Genomic DNA, 18165 nt, shown 5'->3' with positions numbered 1-18165 from the left:
AAAAAGAATACATCAATAAATGAACTTAATTTCTATAGTCTACAAATTAACAATAAATAGTTAGACATACATTATATTTTAACTTATATCATAATTTAAGCTCATTAAATATTTTTCTATGCTGCCTGTGGAATTTTCGGAGCCGTGATAGTCAAGACGCCATCGGAAGACATTGCAGAAGTCACACCCTCCATATCCACTTTGCCTGGGAAGTTGAAGCGTCGACCGAAGCTTTTCATGGACTTGAATTCGTCCTCTTCCTTTTCCACTCGACCTTCCACCACCACCTGATTGTCTTCCACTCTAACTTTAACGTCTCCTCTCTTAAAGTCATGAACATCCAGCACAACCTGTATATAGAATCAATGAAGAGTATTTGTTTTCCCTTGTTTTTTTTTTTTGTTTTTTTTCTTTCATTTTAATAAATATCTAAATATTCTGTTTGCGTGACCTAGATCATTTCAGAAAAAAAAAAAATCCTTACCTTCAATTTGATTTTTTTCTTAACTAATTGTTTCTCTTGTTCATGCATACGATTATTAGAATTTGTATTTTTTGGATCTGCATTGTTTTTAGATACTAAAACTAACCTTGTGATTCTGATCGTCTTCGCTGAAGGCCATGACTTGGGTCTCTTGCTGCAAATTGCGCTCCCTTACGCGTCTGTAGCTACTCATGAGATCACTCACTGACCTGGCTTCTCCCCACGTATCCAGGATTTGGTCGATGGCTGTCTCAAAGTGCTTCTGAATATCCTCGAAGAAAGAGTCATGGAAGAAAAGTCCCTTCTCAACGATGGGGAGAAGTGAATCCTCTTTGGGAGATTCTGTTTTTTGTTCATTAAGAGTGGTATTATTTTTGTTCTCCATATTTCTCTTGGAAATGTAGATAAAGCTACAGCTTCTTCTGTTCTCTCACGGAGTTTTGTTTATATTGTGTCTAGCAAGAGGCGGCTGCTGATGCTTTTATGTGGCGCGAGTTGGGTGTGCGCCCACTTTCCACCTCCATCTGGACGCTTCACGGAATGCTTGGCAACAACTTCTTGAAACTTCTAGCTCTCAGTTTAAATGAATGCATACAATACAATCATGCGGTTAAAGCTTTATTACTAACTATGCGTTTTTTATTGATATATTCCATCATCTAAAGGGGAGTCATTTATATATAGACACAAAAATTTATATATATATGAATATATACGCAAACAAACATATACTGTATGTTTATTTGTACCTGTATATATATATATATATATATATATATATATATATATTTCTAAAGGGACTACATATGTGCACACATGTGATTGTGTGTACATATATATGAATGTATACATATCTATATATGTGCGTGAGTGTACTTAAACACACACACATATATATGTTTACATATATTTATATACACAAACAAAAACAAATATATATATATTTATATATATACACAGTAGCGCGATTACACATACACACACACACACACACACACATATATATATATATATATATATATATATATATATATATTACATACATGTGTATGTATATTTCTTATACATATGTGTGTGTCTGTGTCTGTGTGTATAAATGCATGTAAACATATACATATATATGTATAAACACATGTATGTATATCATATATATATAATATATATACATAGATGTGAATGTGTGTGCTTATACATACACATATATATGTATATATATATATATATATATATATATGTATGGATGTATGTCTATTTACATATATACCTACTTTGTATATCTGTCTGTGCCCACATCATTTAATATATATCCTGCAAAATTAATAGCTTCCATGTACACTTTGCCTCGGAAATATACAACAAAAAAACAGTAAATTGATTAATTGCTCATATAAACCTGACAACTAACCTTTAAACATATTATCATTTATCATTTCTTTAAGGGTCACTCAGAGGGATGTAAACTTCCTGTTGCACAAAGCGCTTGGTAGACGATCGTTCCATTTTAATTGATATTATTGAAAAATAATCATAGAAACACAGGTCACAGCAATCGGAAGAAGTGAACTCTCTTTGCATTTGGTACTTTATTTGTTTCTGAAAGTTTCGAAGGACTGTCTGTTATGAAAGCCATGCAACAATAACAATCGGAAAAGGAAGACAGACTTTTTTTTAAATATTATTTAAAGTAAACAATCACTTTAGCATTCATTGTCTTTAAGATTATAATTTCAGCAAATGAAAGTTCTTATGCTACCTGTGGAATCATCTATAACCCCATCCTATGTATAGACACACATATACTATAAATATACATGTCTATAGATAAGTACAACTACAAACACACACGCACGCGCTTACATATTTTTTCATTTATCTATTTGTTATTTATAAGTATATGTATATATATATATATGTATGTATTATATATACATATGGATGTGTATATATGTATATACATACATATGTGTGTTCATCTACTTAAATGTAACTGTGTAAAAAGATTATATGTGTATATATACACATGTGTATATGTATATAATATATATAATTAAAACATACATATATTTCCTTATACATGTCAATATTTCCTGCCTGGGTAATTGACAAAAACTACCCACTTATTTATTTCTTCATGTGATCCTAACAACCTGTAATGCTTTTAAATGTACATGTCTCCTAAAAGGGTTATTCAAGTTTGTCTTATGTTGTACATGAAGCACTCGGTGGACCAACATTAGTTTTTATTAGTTTTTCGAAAAAGAATCATGGAAGCACAGGTCACAAATAGTCAACCCTCTTTGCATTTGGCACTTGCACCTTTTCTTCAATAGTTTCGAAGATCCCTCTGTTATGCAGTTTATGCGAAGGTCGATGTTTTTTTTTTTTTTTTTCTTCTTTCTTTCTTTTTTTCATTTCGATAAGTTCGCGAAAAAGGAAGGCAAGTAAGGTCATACACACAAGTAAACAAGTATAATTTATTTTAAAAATAGCAAAAGCTTTGTTCATTTCCACATTATCCTGAAGAAAAATTAATTGTTACCTAAACGTACATCTAATCGTAATTTTAGCTCATTAAATATTTTTCTATGCTGCCAGTGGAATCTTCGGAGCCGTGATAGTCAAGACACCATCGGAAGACATTGCAGAAGTCACGCCCTCCATAACCACTTTGCCTGGGAAGTTGAAACGTCGACAGAAGCTTTTCATGGACTTGAAGTCGTCCTCTTCCTTTTCTACTCGACCTTCCACTACCACCTGATTGTCTTCCACTCTGACCTTAACGTCTCCACTCTTGAAGTCATGAACATCCAGTACAACCTGTATATAGAATCAATGAGGAGTATTTATTTTTCCCTTGTTTTTCTTTTTCTTTTTCATTTTAATGAATATCTAAATAATCAGTTTGCATGACCTTGATCATTTCTGAAAAAAATCCTTACCTTGAATTAGATTTTTTTTTTTATAACGATTGTTTCTTCTATTCATGCATACGATTATTATAATTGGTGTTTTTGCGATCTGCATTGTTTTTAGATACTAAAACTAACCTTGTGATTCTGGTCGTCTTCACTGAAGGCCATGACTTGGTTCTCTTGCTGCAAATTGCGCTCTTTTACACGTCTGTAGCTACTCATGAGATCACTCACGGGCCTGGCTTCTCCCCACGTATCCAGGATTTGGTCGATGGCTGTCTCAAACTGCTTCCGAATATCCTCGAAGAAAGAATCATGGAAGAAAAGTCCCTTCTCAGCGATGGGGAGAAGTGAATCCTCTTTGGGGGATTCTGTTTTTTGGTCATTAAGAGTGCTAGTATTTTTGTTCTCCATATTTCTCTTGGAAATGTAGATAAAACTACAGCTTGCTCTGTTCTCTCAAAGAGTGTTGTTTATACTGTGTCTAGCAAGAGGAGGCTGCTGATGCTTTTATGTGGCACGAGTTGGGTGTGCGCCCACTTTCCACCTCCTTCTGGACGCGTCACGGAATAATTGGCAACAACTTCATTTGAAACTTCTTGAAACTTCTAGCTGTCAATTTAAAATGAATGCATACGATACAACCATACGATAAAAGCTTTATCACTAATTATGCGTTTTTATTTATATATTACATCATCTAAAGGGGTGTCATTTATATATAGACACAAAAAGATATATATATATATATACACGCAAACACACATGCATGTATATATAGAGATATATTATATACAAATACGCACACACAAGCGCAAACATACTTTTTATGTGTGTATAAGGACAATGTATGTGTACACATACTGTATGTTTATCTGTACCTGTATATATCTACATATATGTTTAAAGGGACTATATATGTGCACACATGTGGTTGTGTGTGTGTATATGAATGTCTGTATACATATCTATATATGTGCGTGAGTGTACATAAACACAAACACATATATATGTATATATTATATACATGTGTATTTACATTTAATATACATATATGTGTGTGTCTGTGACTGTGTGTATATAAATGCATGTAAACATATACATATATATGTATATACACATGTGTATATTATATATATATATGATAATACATATATGTGTATGTGTGTGCTTATACATATACATATATATGTATATATATATGGATGTATGTCTATTTACATATATATCTACTTTATATATCTGCCTGTGCCCATATCATTTAATACATTTCCTGCAAAATTAATAGCTTCCATGTATACTTTGCTTCGGAAATATACAAAAAATAGATATTTGATTAATTGCTCATATAAACCTGACAACTAACCCTTTAACATATTATCTTTTATTATTTCTGAAAGGGTGACTCAGAGGGATGTAAGTTTCCTCTTGCACAAAGCGCTTGGTAATCGATTGTTCCATTCTCATTAATATCATTAAAAAATAATCATAGAAACACAGGTCACAACAACTTTTTTCTGAAAGTTTCGAAGGACTATCTGTTATGAAAACAATGCAACAATAACAATCGGAAAAAGGAGACAAACAGTTCTTTTAATATTATCTAAAATAATACACAATCACTTTAGCATTCATTGTCTTTAAGATTAGATTATAATTTCAGCTAATGAAATGTTCGTTTATGCTGCATGTGGAATCATCTATATGGCCATCCTATGTATAGACACATACACACTATAAATATACAGTTATATATATATATATATATATATATATATATATATATATATATACACACACATGCACATGTATGTATATATATATATTCTTATATTACAGCGTTTGTCAGTCATATGGAGTGGGATCCTATGTAAATGTAAATAAAGCTGCAGGGTGTTCTCTGCCTAAGGACACGTGTATCCGTTCCGTAGCAGGAGCTGTTTGTTGACTATGTTATGTAGCGTGTGTTGAACGCGTGCCCACTTTCTGTTTACATTTGGATAAACGTTTGTGGTATGTTTGACATCTGTTACGAAATCTCCTTAAAGTTCTCATTTAGGTTCAAGTGATGTTATTGTTGATGTCATTAACGAAGTAAAAATACAAGGTGAATTAATCGACACTGGTTATGTGTATTGCTATAAATGCAGGATCAACACACATTCATGCACATGTTGTCCGTACCATTTCCTTATCTAACATGAAATCTTTAGTTGCAAGTTTTGAAAACCATTTAGTAGAAAGTGGATGGTAACAGGTTCATTGTCGTATAGATTCGATATCAGGTGGTTCTCCAAAATTCTTAGACAAGGGAATATTCTTACGAATGTAACGTAATGACTAACGATGTAGTTGCCAAATTCTTCCGACTGCTGTGACTTTCTTCCACAATCTCTCTCTCTATGTATATGAAATCTTGTTTTCTTTCTTTTCATTATTGGTGAAATCTTTGAAACAGGATAAGGTATCTTCCATTCACACCATCGTCTTGTAAAACCTTATTGGTAATTAGGCTAAAGATAGTCATAGATTTGGTTTGTCTATATTTATCAGTGATTTGACTTGACTTGACTGGTTTATATACATATATGAATATAAATTAATAAAACAAATATATATATTTAGGTAAAACATAATAGAAATGTTCAGATTTGGTAGAAATAAACGTACATGAGAGATAGTCGGAAACTAGAATGTTCAAGATTATGAAGATAGTACCCAAGTACGCCCGACTCGCGTGCCCAAATGCAGACGGAAAGTGGGCGCACACCCAACTCCCGCCACATAAAAGCATCGGCACCTGCCTTTCACTAGACACAACGGAAACACAACTATTTCTGTAATAAGACTGCAATTTCCTATCTACAATACTGTCTTTAGCTATACTTCTCTGAAAATCAATATGTCCAAGATGGAGAATCAAAATACTGCCTGTCTTGAAGCTCCCAACTGCAAAGAGAATTCAGTTCTCCCCATCGCTGAGAAGGGACTTTTCTTCCATGATTCCTTCTTCGAGGATATTCGGAAACATTTTGAGACAGCCATTGACCAAATCCTGGATACGTGGGGTGAAGCCAAATCCGTGAGTGATCTCATGAGTAGCTTCACACGTATAAGAGAGCGTAATTTGCAGCAGGAGAACCAAGTCATGGCCTTCAGCGAAGACGACCAGAATCACAAGGTTAGATACCTAATTATTGTAATTTGCGTTAGTAAGACAAATATAAAAATCTAAATGAAAAGGAACGTACTAGAAAAAATAATAATATCATAAATTGATTCTATATACAGGTTATACTGGATGTTCATGACTTCAAGAGTGGAGACACGAAGGTCAAAGTGGAAGAGAATCAGGTGGTGGTGGAGGATCGAGTGGAAAAGGAAGAGGGCGACTTCAAGTCCATGAAAAGCTTCTGTCGCCGCTTCAACTTCCCAGGCAAAGTGAACATGGAGGCCGTGACTTCCGCAATGTCTACTGATGGCGTCTTGACTATCACAGCTCCTAAGGTCATAGAGGAATCTTAAACAGGAACATATATTCTATAAGGTATTTAGTTGTAAGACCTGTAATCTGTGAGTTAAGTATGCTTAATTTTGGATACTGTGAGACTGAATCAATAAAGTGAATAAGGTTATACAAATGCATTCGTTTACGTATCATCTTCCTTATACACAGTATGGCAGCAATCTGGAATGTTGCACGAGTGTATAAGTGCCCAGAACTGATAAGTATATAGGTTAATAAATAAATGAAAGATAACCTACTCTTATATATTTCACACACACACACACATATACATATATATATAGAGGGAACTCACTTAAAAGTTAATATCTTTCTAGTTGCTCTGCATCTCTTCACGTATCTGCCTCTAGAAATGTCTGGAGTATGAATAAAAAATAAAAACTATATATATAATATACATACATATATATCTCATAATTCTCAAATAGTTGTAGAGATTTGTAAACTCTTTGTTCACTTTCTGACTAGTGGGGCACGGCAGCGCTGGATTGGTACCACGCTCTATGTAATACTGAAATGTCTGAAAGTGGTTTGCACTCATCTGAGATCAGTCTCTTGGAATTTTCCATATGAAATATTTAGCGGAAATGGAAATATAGTTATTCGCCCTGATGGATTTATAAAAATAAACCACTTCTGAAATATGTCATGTCTAAATGTTAATGATTAGTCATAAGTAACAAATAGGCAAATGATACTGTGCAATTATGAATGAATACATGTGATCATCAAACCTTACTTAGTGCTCTTCAGTGCTGGTTTTCCGCTAATGACCTTAGCTGTTGACGCGACAGATGATTTTAGATCAATCAATCAATCAAAAATGAGAAAAGGGAATCGTTCAATATACATGCTTGATTAATAACACCATACTACTAACCGTTAAACATAATGAATATTGACCGAAGGAAAGCGAAGACATTTCAGGAATCCGTAAAATGCTTTCCTCGTTTCGCAGCCAGACGCATTCGGCCAGAAGCAGTGTCCTCTTCGTAAACATTCTGTGTATTTGTAGACAGTTCTTGTGTGTGTGTGTGTGTGTGTGTGTGTGTGTGTGTACTGTGCGTGTATGTGTATACTGTGTATGTGTGTGCGTGTACTGTGTATGTGTGTGTACTATGTATGTGTGTCTGTGTGTGTGCATGTGTACTATGTATGTGTGTTTGTGTACTGTGTATGTGTGTGTGTATGCACTGTGTATGTGTGTGTATATATGCATATATATATATATATATATATATATATATATATATATGCATATGTGTGTATGTGTGTATACGCGTGTGTGTGTGTGTACCTGTATGTGATATGTTATGTGTGTATATATACACATTAATATATAATTGCGTGTGTGTTTATAAACAGAGAAGATAACCAGAAGGTTCAAGATATTTCCTAAAAATACTACCAAGCATGCAATGACCGTTTAAAATGGAACAATCGTCTACCAAGCGCTTTGTGCAAGAGGAAACTTACATCCCTCTGAGTGACCCTTTAAAAAATAAAAAATGTTAAAGGGTTAGTTGTCAGATTTTTATGAGCAATTAATCAAATTACTGTTCTTTGTATATTTTCGAGGCAAAGTGTTCATGGAAGCTATTAATTTTGCAGGGAATATATTAATGGGCACAGGCAGATATACAAAGTAGATGTAGATGTAAATAAACATCCATATATATATCCATATGTATGTATATGTATACGCACACACATACACATCTATGTATATATTATATATATGATATATACATTTGTATATACATATATATATATATATATATGTTTACATGCATTTATATACACACACACACACACACATATATGTATATTACATATACACATGTATATAATATATACATATATGTGTGTAAACACGCTACTGTGTATATATATATATATATATATATATATATATATATATATATACACACATGTGTGTGTGTGTTTGTGTATATAAATATATGTAAACATATAATAACACTCACGTACATATATTGATGTGTATACAAACATTCATATATATATACACACAATCACATGTGCGCACATATATAGTCCCTTTAAACAAATATGTAGATATATACAGATACAGATAAACATACAGTATGTGTACACATACATTGTCCTTATACACACACACAACGTATATTTGTGCATGTGTGTGCGTATTAGTATATAATATATCTCTATATATACACATGTATGTGTGTTTGCGTGTATATAGATATATATTTTTGTGTCTATATCTAAATGACGCCCCTTTAGATGATGGAATATATCAATAAAATGCGCATAGTTATTAATAAAGCTTTTACCGTATGATTGTTTCGTATGCATTCATTTTAAATTGAGAGCTAAAAGTTTCAAGAAGTTTCAAATGAAGTGGTTGCCAAGTATTCCGTGACGCGTCCAGATGGATGTAGAAAGTGGGCGCACACCCAACTCGCGCCACATAAAAGCATCAGCAGCCGCCTCTTGCTAAACACAACATAAACAACACTCTTTGAGAGAACAGAGCATTTCCGCAAGACGTAGTCTGCTTTATTAAAGTGATAAAAGCTAGAGAAATATGGAGAACAAAAATACTAGCACTCATAATGAACAGAAACCAGAATCTCCCAAAGAGGATTCACTTCTCCCCATCGCTGAGAAGGGACTTTTCTTCCATGATTCTTTCTTCGAGGATATTCGGAAGCACTTTGAGACAGCCATCGACCAAATCCTTGATACGTGGGAAGAAGCCAGGCCCGTGAGTGATCTCATGAGTAGCTACAGACGTGTAAGAGAGCGCAATTTGCAGCAAGAGAACCAAGTCATAGCCTTCAGCGAAGACGACCAGAATCACAAGGTTAGTTTTAGTATCTAAAAACAATGCAAATCGCAAAAACACCAATTCTAATAATCATATGCATGAATAGAAGAAACAATCGTTAAAAAAATCAAAAATCAAATTGAAGGTAAGGATTTCTTTAAGAAATGATCTAGGTCACGCAAACAGAATATTTAGATATTCATTAAAATTAAAAACAAAAGAAAAACAAAGGAAAAACAAATACTCTTCACTGATTCTATATACAGGTTGTGCTGGATGTTCATGACTTCAAGAGTGGAGACGTTAAAGTTAGAGTGGAAGACAATGAGGTGGTAGTGGAAGGTAGAGTGGAAAAGGAAGAGGACGAATTCAAGTCCATGAAAAGCTTCTGTCGACGCTTCAACGTCCCAGGCAAAGTGGATATGGAGGGTGTGACTTCTGCAATGTCTTCCGATGGCGTCTTGACTATCACGGCTCCGAAGATTCCACAGGCAGCATAGAAAAATATTTAATGAGCTAAAATTATGATATAAGTTAAAATATAATGTATGTCTATATATTGTTGATTTGCAGACTATAGAAATTAAGTTCATTTATTTATGTATTCTTTTAAATAAATCGTATTTGTTTACATTTGTGTATTACTTTGCTTTTTTTCGCGAAAACAATCGAAAAAAAAAACCATCGTTTCCTTAGTGTTGTATAAATTTCATAACAGATGGTTCTTCGAAACTCATGAAGAAAAATTGCGTTCCAAATGCAAAGAAGATTCACTTCTAACTAGTGTAACCTGTGCCATATTTACTAGTTTAAACCTGGCTCCTGAGCCAGACTTGGCCCGCTGAGGGCTTCCTATGGCACACCACAGGATTCGAAGGAGTAAAGAAACAAAGTTAAACGAAATAAAAGGGACAGAGACAGAGATAGAATGTGTATCGCAGTTCGTTACAATTATCAGGGTTTGATTTTTCGTATGTTTCTAAATATTTTTTTCTTCTATGAAACACTGAATTAAAACAAAAATGTTTTGTTGCCGCAATATGTTTTAAGGGTACAATGAGAAGTAGACGAGTAAGAAGCATACCCAAGCGCTGGGGAAGCCTCAATCACGCAGCGCTGCTGTTTCAGTGACTAGCCACCGTGAGTGACACTCTTTCTAGTTATTTTCGGCACGGATACTGCGAAAAAGTAAAGCTTGGTATCCGATGATTTCAGTCATCAAGGACAAATAACTTTGGATTTATTCAGCAGAGTAGTACTACGTGTGAACGCTACAACAAGACAGTCGTGTGCCACACACACTTGAAATGATATATATGTACATATATGTTATGTAATGATTATATGTATGTTACATTCAAAATATACGTATATATACATATTTCAATTTCTATTGATACATTTACATATATGTATATAACTATGTAATTATGATATCAATATACTGCATATTTTATATGTATGTATTCCTCGCGAACCTATCGAAAAAGCATGGATTGTTTTTATGTCGCATGGATTACGACACAAAACATATATACACACACACACACACACACACACACATATATATATATATATATATATACATATATATACATATGCATATACATATACATACACACACGTATTTATATACATACATATATATACAAACGCATGCATATATATTTTGTAAATTACCCAGGCAAAGTGTAAATGGTAGCTGTTGATTTTGCAAGAAATACTTGAAATAGAAAATAAAAACTTTACATATATATACACAAATGGTAAATATATTTATTTATATACATACATACGTACACATACACACATATATATAAATATATATATATATGTCTGTGTGTGTGTGTGTGTTTATGTACGTGTAAGGATAATATAAGTGTACGTGTATGTGCTTATATGTTTATATATATGAATGTATATATGTATATATTTATATATATGGATATCTATATTTATATTTATATACATATGAATGTATATGTGTATATATATCTTTATATAAATGATGATGTAGTACTGGTATATCTATAACGACGCATAATTAGTATTGAAGAATCTAAATGCAATGAGGATTCAGTTCTCCCCATCGCTGAGAAGGGACTTTTCTTCCATGATTCTTTCTTCGAGGATATTCGGAAGCACTTTGAGACAGCAATCGACCAAATCCTTGATACGTGGGGAGAAGCCAGGTCAGTGAGTGATCTCATGAGTAGCTACAGACGCGTAAGAGAGCGCAATTTACAGCAAGAGAACCAAGTCATGGCCTTCAGCGAAGACGACCAGAAGCACAAGGTTAGTTTTAGTATATGAAAACAATGCAGATCCCCAAAACGCCAATTCTAAATAAGAGAAACAATTGTTTAAAAAGAAAATCAAATTGAAGGTAAGGTTTTTTTTCTGAAATTATCTAGGTCACGCAAACAGAATATTTAGATATCTATTAAAATGAAAAAGAAAAAGAAAACAAATACTCTTCACTGATTCTATATACAGGTTGTGCTGGATGTTCATGACTTCAAGAATGGAGACGTTAAGGTCAGAGTGGAAGACAATCAGGTGGTGGTGGAAGGTCGAGTGGAAAAGGAAGAGGATGACTTCAAGTCCATGAAAACCTTCTGTCGACGCTTCAACTTCCCAGGAAAAGTGGCTATGGAGGGCGTGACTTCTGCAATGTCTTCCGATGGCGTCTTGACTGTCACGGCTCCGAAGATTCCACAGGCAGCATAGGAAATCATATTCCATTATCTGAAATTGTAATCTAATTTTAAATGTACGTTTAAGCAACAATTATTTTTTCTTCAGGATAATGTTAAAATGAATAAAGCTTTTGATATTTTTAAAATAAATTATACTTGTTTACATTGCCTTCCTTTTTCGCCACTTATCGAAATGAAAAAAAAAAAAAAAAAAAAAAAAAAAACACATCGACTGTCGCATAAATTGCATAGAAGAGGGTTCTTCGAAACTTGAAGAAAAGGTGCAAGTGCCAAATGCAAAGAGGGTTGACTATATGTGACCTGTGCTTCCATGATTCTTTTTTGGAAAAAAATATTTAAAACTAATATTGGTCTACCGAGTGCTTCATGTACAACATAAGGCAACCTTGAATAACCCTTTTAGGAGACATGTACATTTAAAAGCATTACGGGTTGTTAGGATCACATGAACAAATAAATCAATGGATAGTTTTTGTCAATTAAGGCAGAAAATACTTGACATGTATAAGGAAATATATGTATGTTACAATTATTTATATTATATACATATACACATCTGTATATACATATAATCATTTCACACAGTTATATTTATGTAGATAAACACACACATATGTATATATACATATATAAGCTTCCATGTACACTTTGCTTCGGAAATATACAAAAAATAGATATTTGATTAATTGCTCATATAAACTTAACAACTAACCCTTTAACATATTATCTTTTATTATTTCTGAAAGGGTGACTCAGAGGGATGTAAGTTTCCTCTTGCACAAAGCGCTTGGTAATCGATTGTTCCATTCTCATTAATATCACTTCATTAAAAAATAATCATAGAAACACAGGTCACAACAACTTTTTTCTAAAAGTTTCGAAGGACTATCTGTTATGAAAACAATGCAACAATAACAATCGGAAAAGGGAGACAAACAGTTCTTTTAATATTATCTAAAATAATACACAATCACTTTAGCATTCATTGTCTTTAAGATTAGATTATAATTTCGGCTAATGAAATGTTTGTTTATGCTGCATGTGGAATCATCTATATGGCCATCCTATGTATAGACACATACACACTATAAATATACATGTGCACAGATAAGGATAAGTACAAACACACACGCGCACGCATATATAAATATTCATTTAATTATTTGTTTTTTTATATGTATATGTATATATGTTTATGTTATATATATACTTATATGAGTATATATGTATGTGTATATATGTATATATATGTGTGTGTGTGTATCTACATAAATGTAGCTGTGTGAAAAGATTATATGTATATACATGTGTGTATATGTATAAATATAATCATACATTACATATATTTCCTTATACATGTCAAATATTTCCTGCCTTGGTAGTTGAAAAAAACTATCCATTTATTTATTTGTTCATGTGATCCTAACAACTAACCTGAAGCGCTTGGTAGACCAATTTTAGTTTTTACTAGTTTTTCGAAAAGAATCATGGAAGCGCAGGTCACAAATAGGGATCCCTCTTTGCATCTGACACTTGCGCCTTTTCTTCAAGAGTTTCGAAGAACCCTCTGTTGTGCAGTTTATGCGACAGTCAATGTTTTTTTTTTTTTTTTTCGATAAGTTCGCCCAAAAGGAAGGCAAGTATAGTCATACACACATATAAACAAGTATCATTTATTTTAAAAATAGCAAAAGCTTCATTTTAACATTATCCTAAACAAAAATAAATTGTCATTTAAACGTACATTTAAAATTAGATTACAGTTTCAAATAATGGAATATGATTTACTATGCTGCCTGTGGAATCCTCGGAGCCGTGACAGTCAAGACGCCATCGGAAGACATTGCGGAAGTCATGGCCTCCATGTTCACTTTGCCTGGGAAGTTGAAACGTCGGTAGAAGTTTTTCATGGATTTGAAGTCGTCCTCTTCCTTTTCCACTCGACCTTCCACCACCACCTCATTGTCTTCCACTCTAACCTTAACGTCTCCACTCTTGAAGTCATGAACATCCAGCACAACCTGTATATAGAATCATCTAAGAAAAAGTTTTTTTGTATTTTCCTTGTATCTTAATAATCTGTTTCCGTGACCTATATAATTTCTGAAAAACATTTTTTTCTTTTAACGATTTCTTCTTACTTTCGTGTAAATGAATATTTGCGATCCACATGATTTTTAAATTGTAAAACTAACCTTGTGATTCTGGTCGTCTTCACTGAAGGCCATGACTTGGTTCTCTTGCTGCAAATTGCGCTCTCTTACACGTCTGTAGCTACTCATGAGATCACTCACGGATTTGCTTTCTCCCCACCTATCCAGGATTTGGTCGATGGCTGTCTCGAAGTGCTTCTGAATATCCTCGAAGAAGGAATCATGGAAGAAAAGTCCCTTCTCAGCGATGGGGAGAACTGAATCTTCGTTGCATTTAGATTCTTCCGGTGTCTGTTCAGTAAGGGTGGTAGTATTCTTGTTCTCCATTTTTCTCTAGCGCAAGGTTCGTGGAAATGTAGATAAAGCTAAACCTTGTTCTGTTCTCTCACGGAGTGTTGTTTCTGTTGTGTCTATCAGAAGGCGGCTGCTCCTGCTTTTATGTGGCGCGAGTTGGATGTGTGCCCAATGTCCACCTTCATTTGGACGCAAGATTATAGTATGCTTGGCAACATCTTGATTTCGAATATCTTGAAACTTCCAGATTTTAACAAAGTAATTAAATTGAATACATACAATACAAACATGCGGTAAATGCTTCAATACTAATTATGCGTCGTTATAGATATACCAGAACTACATCATCATTTATATACAGATATATATACACATATACATTCATATGTATATATATATAAATATACATATCCATATATATATAAATATATACATATATACATGCATATATATAGACATATATGCACATACACGTACACTTATATTATTCTTACACGTACATTAACACACACACACAGACATATATATATATATATATGTGTGTGTGTGTGTGTGTGTGTGTATGTGTGTGTGTACGTATGTATGTATATAAATAAATATATTTACCATTTGTGTATATATATGTAAAGGTTTTATTTTCTGTTTCAAGTATTTCTTGCAAAATCAACAGCTACCATTTACACTTTGCCTGGGTAATTTACAAAATATATACACATATATACACATATGTATATATATATGTGTGTAAATGTTTTGTGTCGCAATCCATGCGACATAAAAACAAACCATGCTTTTTCGATAGGTTCGCGAGGAATACATACATATAAAATATGCAGTATATTTATATTATAATTACATATTTATATACATATATCTATATGTATCAATATAAATAAAAATATGTATATATACGTATATTTTAAATGTAACATACATATAATCATTACATAACATATATATATACATATATATCATTTCAAGTGTGTGTGGCACACGACTGTCTTGTAGCAGCGTGCACACATAGTACTACTCTGGCGAATGAATCCAAAGTTAATTGTCCTTGATGACTGAAATCATCGGATACCAAGCTTTACTTTTTCGCAGTATCCGTGACGAAAATAACTAGCAAGAGTGTCACTCACGGTGGCTAGTCACTGAAACAGCAGCGCTGGGTTACTGAGGCTTCCCCAGCGCTTGGGTATGCTTCATAGTCGCCGACTTCTCATTGTACCCTTAAAACATATTGCGGCAGTGTTTCATAGAAAAAAAAAAAATTATTTAGAAACATACGAAAATTCAAACCCTGATAATAGTAACGAACTGCGATACACACTATGTCTCTGTCTCTGTCCCTTTTATTTTGTTTAACTTTGTATCTTTACTCGTTCGAATCACGTGGTATGCTATAAAACGCCCTCAGGGGGCCAAATGTGGCTCGGGAGCCAGGTTTAAACCAGTAAACATGGCACAGGTTACACTACTTAAAAGTGAATCCTCTTTGCATTTGGGTCGCAATTTCTCTTCATGAGTTTCGAAGAACCATCTGTTATGAAATTTATGCAGCAGTAAGTAACCGATGGTATTTTTTCGATTACTTTCGCGAAAAATAAGCAAAGTAATACACGGATGTAAACAAATACGATTTATTAAAAAGAATACATCAATAAATGAACTTAATTTCTATTCTACAAATTTACAATAAATAATTAGACATACATTATATTTTAACTTATATCATAATTTAAGCTCATTAAATATTTTTCTATGCTGCCTGTGGAATCTTCGGAGCTGCGATAGTCAAGACGCCATCGGAGGACATTGCAGAAGTCACGCCCTCCATAGCCACTTTGCCTGGGAAGTTGAAGCGTCGACAGAAGCTTTTCATGGACTTGAATTCGTCCTCTTCCTTTTCCACTCTACCTTCCACCACCACCTGATTGTCTTCCACTCTGACCTTAACGTCTCCACTCTTGAAGTCATGAACATCCAGCACAACCTGTATATATAATAATAAAGACTAGTTGCTTTTCCCTCTTTTTTCTTTTCTTTTTTTTTAATCTCATTAATATTTAAATAATATGTTTGCGTGACCTAGATCATTTCTGAAAAAAATCCTTACCTTCAATTTGATTTTTTCTTTTTTACCGATTGTTAGTTCTATTTATGCATACGATTATTAGAATTGGTGTTATTGCGATCTGCATTGTTTTTAAATACTAAAACTAACCTTATGATTCTGGTCGTCTTCGCTGAAGGCCATGACTTGGTTCTCTTGCTGCAAATTGCGCTCTCTTATACGTCTGTAGCTACTCATGAGATCACTCACGGACGTGGCCTCTCCCCACGTATCCAGGATTTGGTCGATGGCTGTCTCAAAGTGCTTCCGAATATCCTCGAAGTAAGAATCATGGAAGAAAAGTCCCTTCTCAAAGATGGGCAGAAGTGAGTCCTCTTTGGGAGATTCTGTTTTTTGTTCACTGAGAGTGGTATTATTTTCATTCTCCATATTTCGCTTGGAAATGTAGATAAAGATAAAGCTTGATCTGTTCTCTCAAAGAGTATTGTTTATATTGTGTCTAACAAGAGGCGGCTGCTGATGCTTTTATGTGGCGCGAGTTGGGTGTGCGCCCACTTTCCACCTCCATCTGGACGCGTCACGGAATGCTTGGCAATAACTTCATTTGAAGCTTCTTGTAACTTCTAGCTCTCAATTTAAAAGGAATGCATACGATACAATCATACGGTAAAAGCTTTATTACTAACTATGCGTTTTTTATTGATATATTCCATCATCTAAAGGGGTGTCATTTATATATAGACACAAAAAGATATATATATACACGCAAACACACATGCATGTGTGTATATATAGAGATATATTATATACAAATACGCACACACATGCGCAAACATACTTTTTATGTGTGTATAAGGACAATGTATGTGTACACATACTATATGTTTATCTGTACCTGTATATATCTACATATATGTTTAAAGGGACTATATATGTGCACACATGTGATTGTGTGTGTATATATGAATGTCTGTATACATATCTATATATGTGCATGAGTGTACATAAACACAAACACATATATATGTATATATTATATACATGTGTATGTACATTTAATATACATATATATGTGTGTCTGTGTGTGTGTATATATAAATGTATGTAAACATATACATATATATGTATATACACATGTATATCTTATATATATATATATATGATAATACTTATATGTGTATGTGTGT

At 33.5% G+C, this 18165-nt stretch overlaps 4 protein-coding genes across 4 annotated transcripts in view; 1 reads left to right on the top strand and 3 right to left on the bottom strand.

Moving 5' to 3' along the window:
* The window catches only part of LOC125029196 (synaptotagmin-like protein 3), a 148259-nt gene that overhangs the window by 80895 nt on the left and 49199 nt on the right, over positions 1–18165 (bottom strand). The gene's annotated exons all lie outside the window — the stretch shown is intronic.
* LOC125029192 (protein lethal(2)essential for life-like) lies at positions 2982–3865 on the bottom strand. The gene is made up of 2 exons (XM_047619052.1): positions 3532–3865; positions 2982–3301 (listed from the first exon to the last, which is right to left on the bottom strand). Exons 1-2 carry the CDS (start codon positions 3808–3810, stop codon positions 3068–3070), a joined length of 513 nt encoding a protein of 170 aa, XP_047475008.1. The 5' UTR covers positions 3811–3865; the 3' UTR covers positions 2982–3067.
* On the top strand, positions 9071–10316 carry LOC125029191 (protein lethal(2)essential for life-like). The gene is made up of 2 exons (XM_047619051.1): positions 9071–9770; positions 10001–10316. Exons 1-2 carry the CDS (start codon positions 9492–9494, stop codon positions 10232–10234), a joined length of 513 nt encoding a protein of 170 aa, XP_047475007.1. The 5' UTR covers positions 9071–9491; the 3' UTR covers positions 10235–10316.
* LOC125029193 (protein lethal(2)essential for life-like) lies at positions 16531–17462 on the bottom strand. Its single transcript, XM_047619053.1, has 2 exons — positions 17129–17462; positions 16531–16897 (listed from the first exon to the last, which is right to left on the bottom strand). The coding sequence occupies exons 1-2, from the start codon at positions 17405–17407 to the stop codon at positions 16664–16666; spliced, it is 513 nt and encodes a 170-aa protein (XP_047475009.1). The 5' UTR covers positions 17408–17462; the 3' UTR covers positions 16531–16663.

The sequence above is a fragment of the Penaeus chinensis genome, chromosome 9 (assembly GCF_019202785.1).
Source record: "Penaeus chinensis breed Huanghai No. 1 chromosome 9, ASM1920278v2, whole genome shotgun sequence".
Classification (NCBI taxonomy): Eukaryota; Metazoa; Arthropoda; class Malacostraca; order Decapoda; family Penaeidae; genus Penaeus; species Penaeus chinensis.
This window is presented reverse-complemented; position numbering and strand designations above follow the sequence as displayed.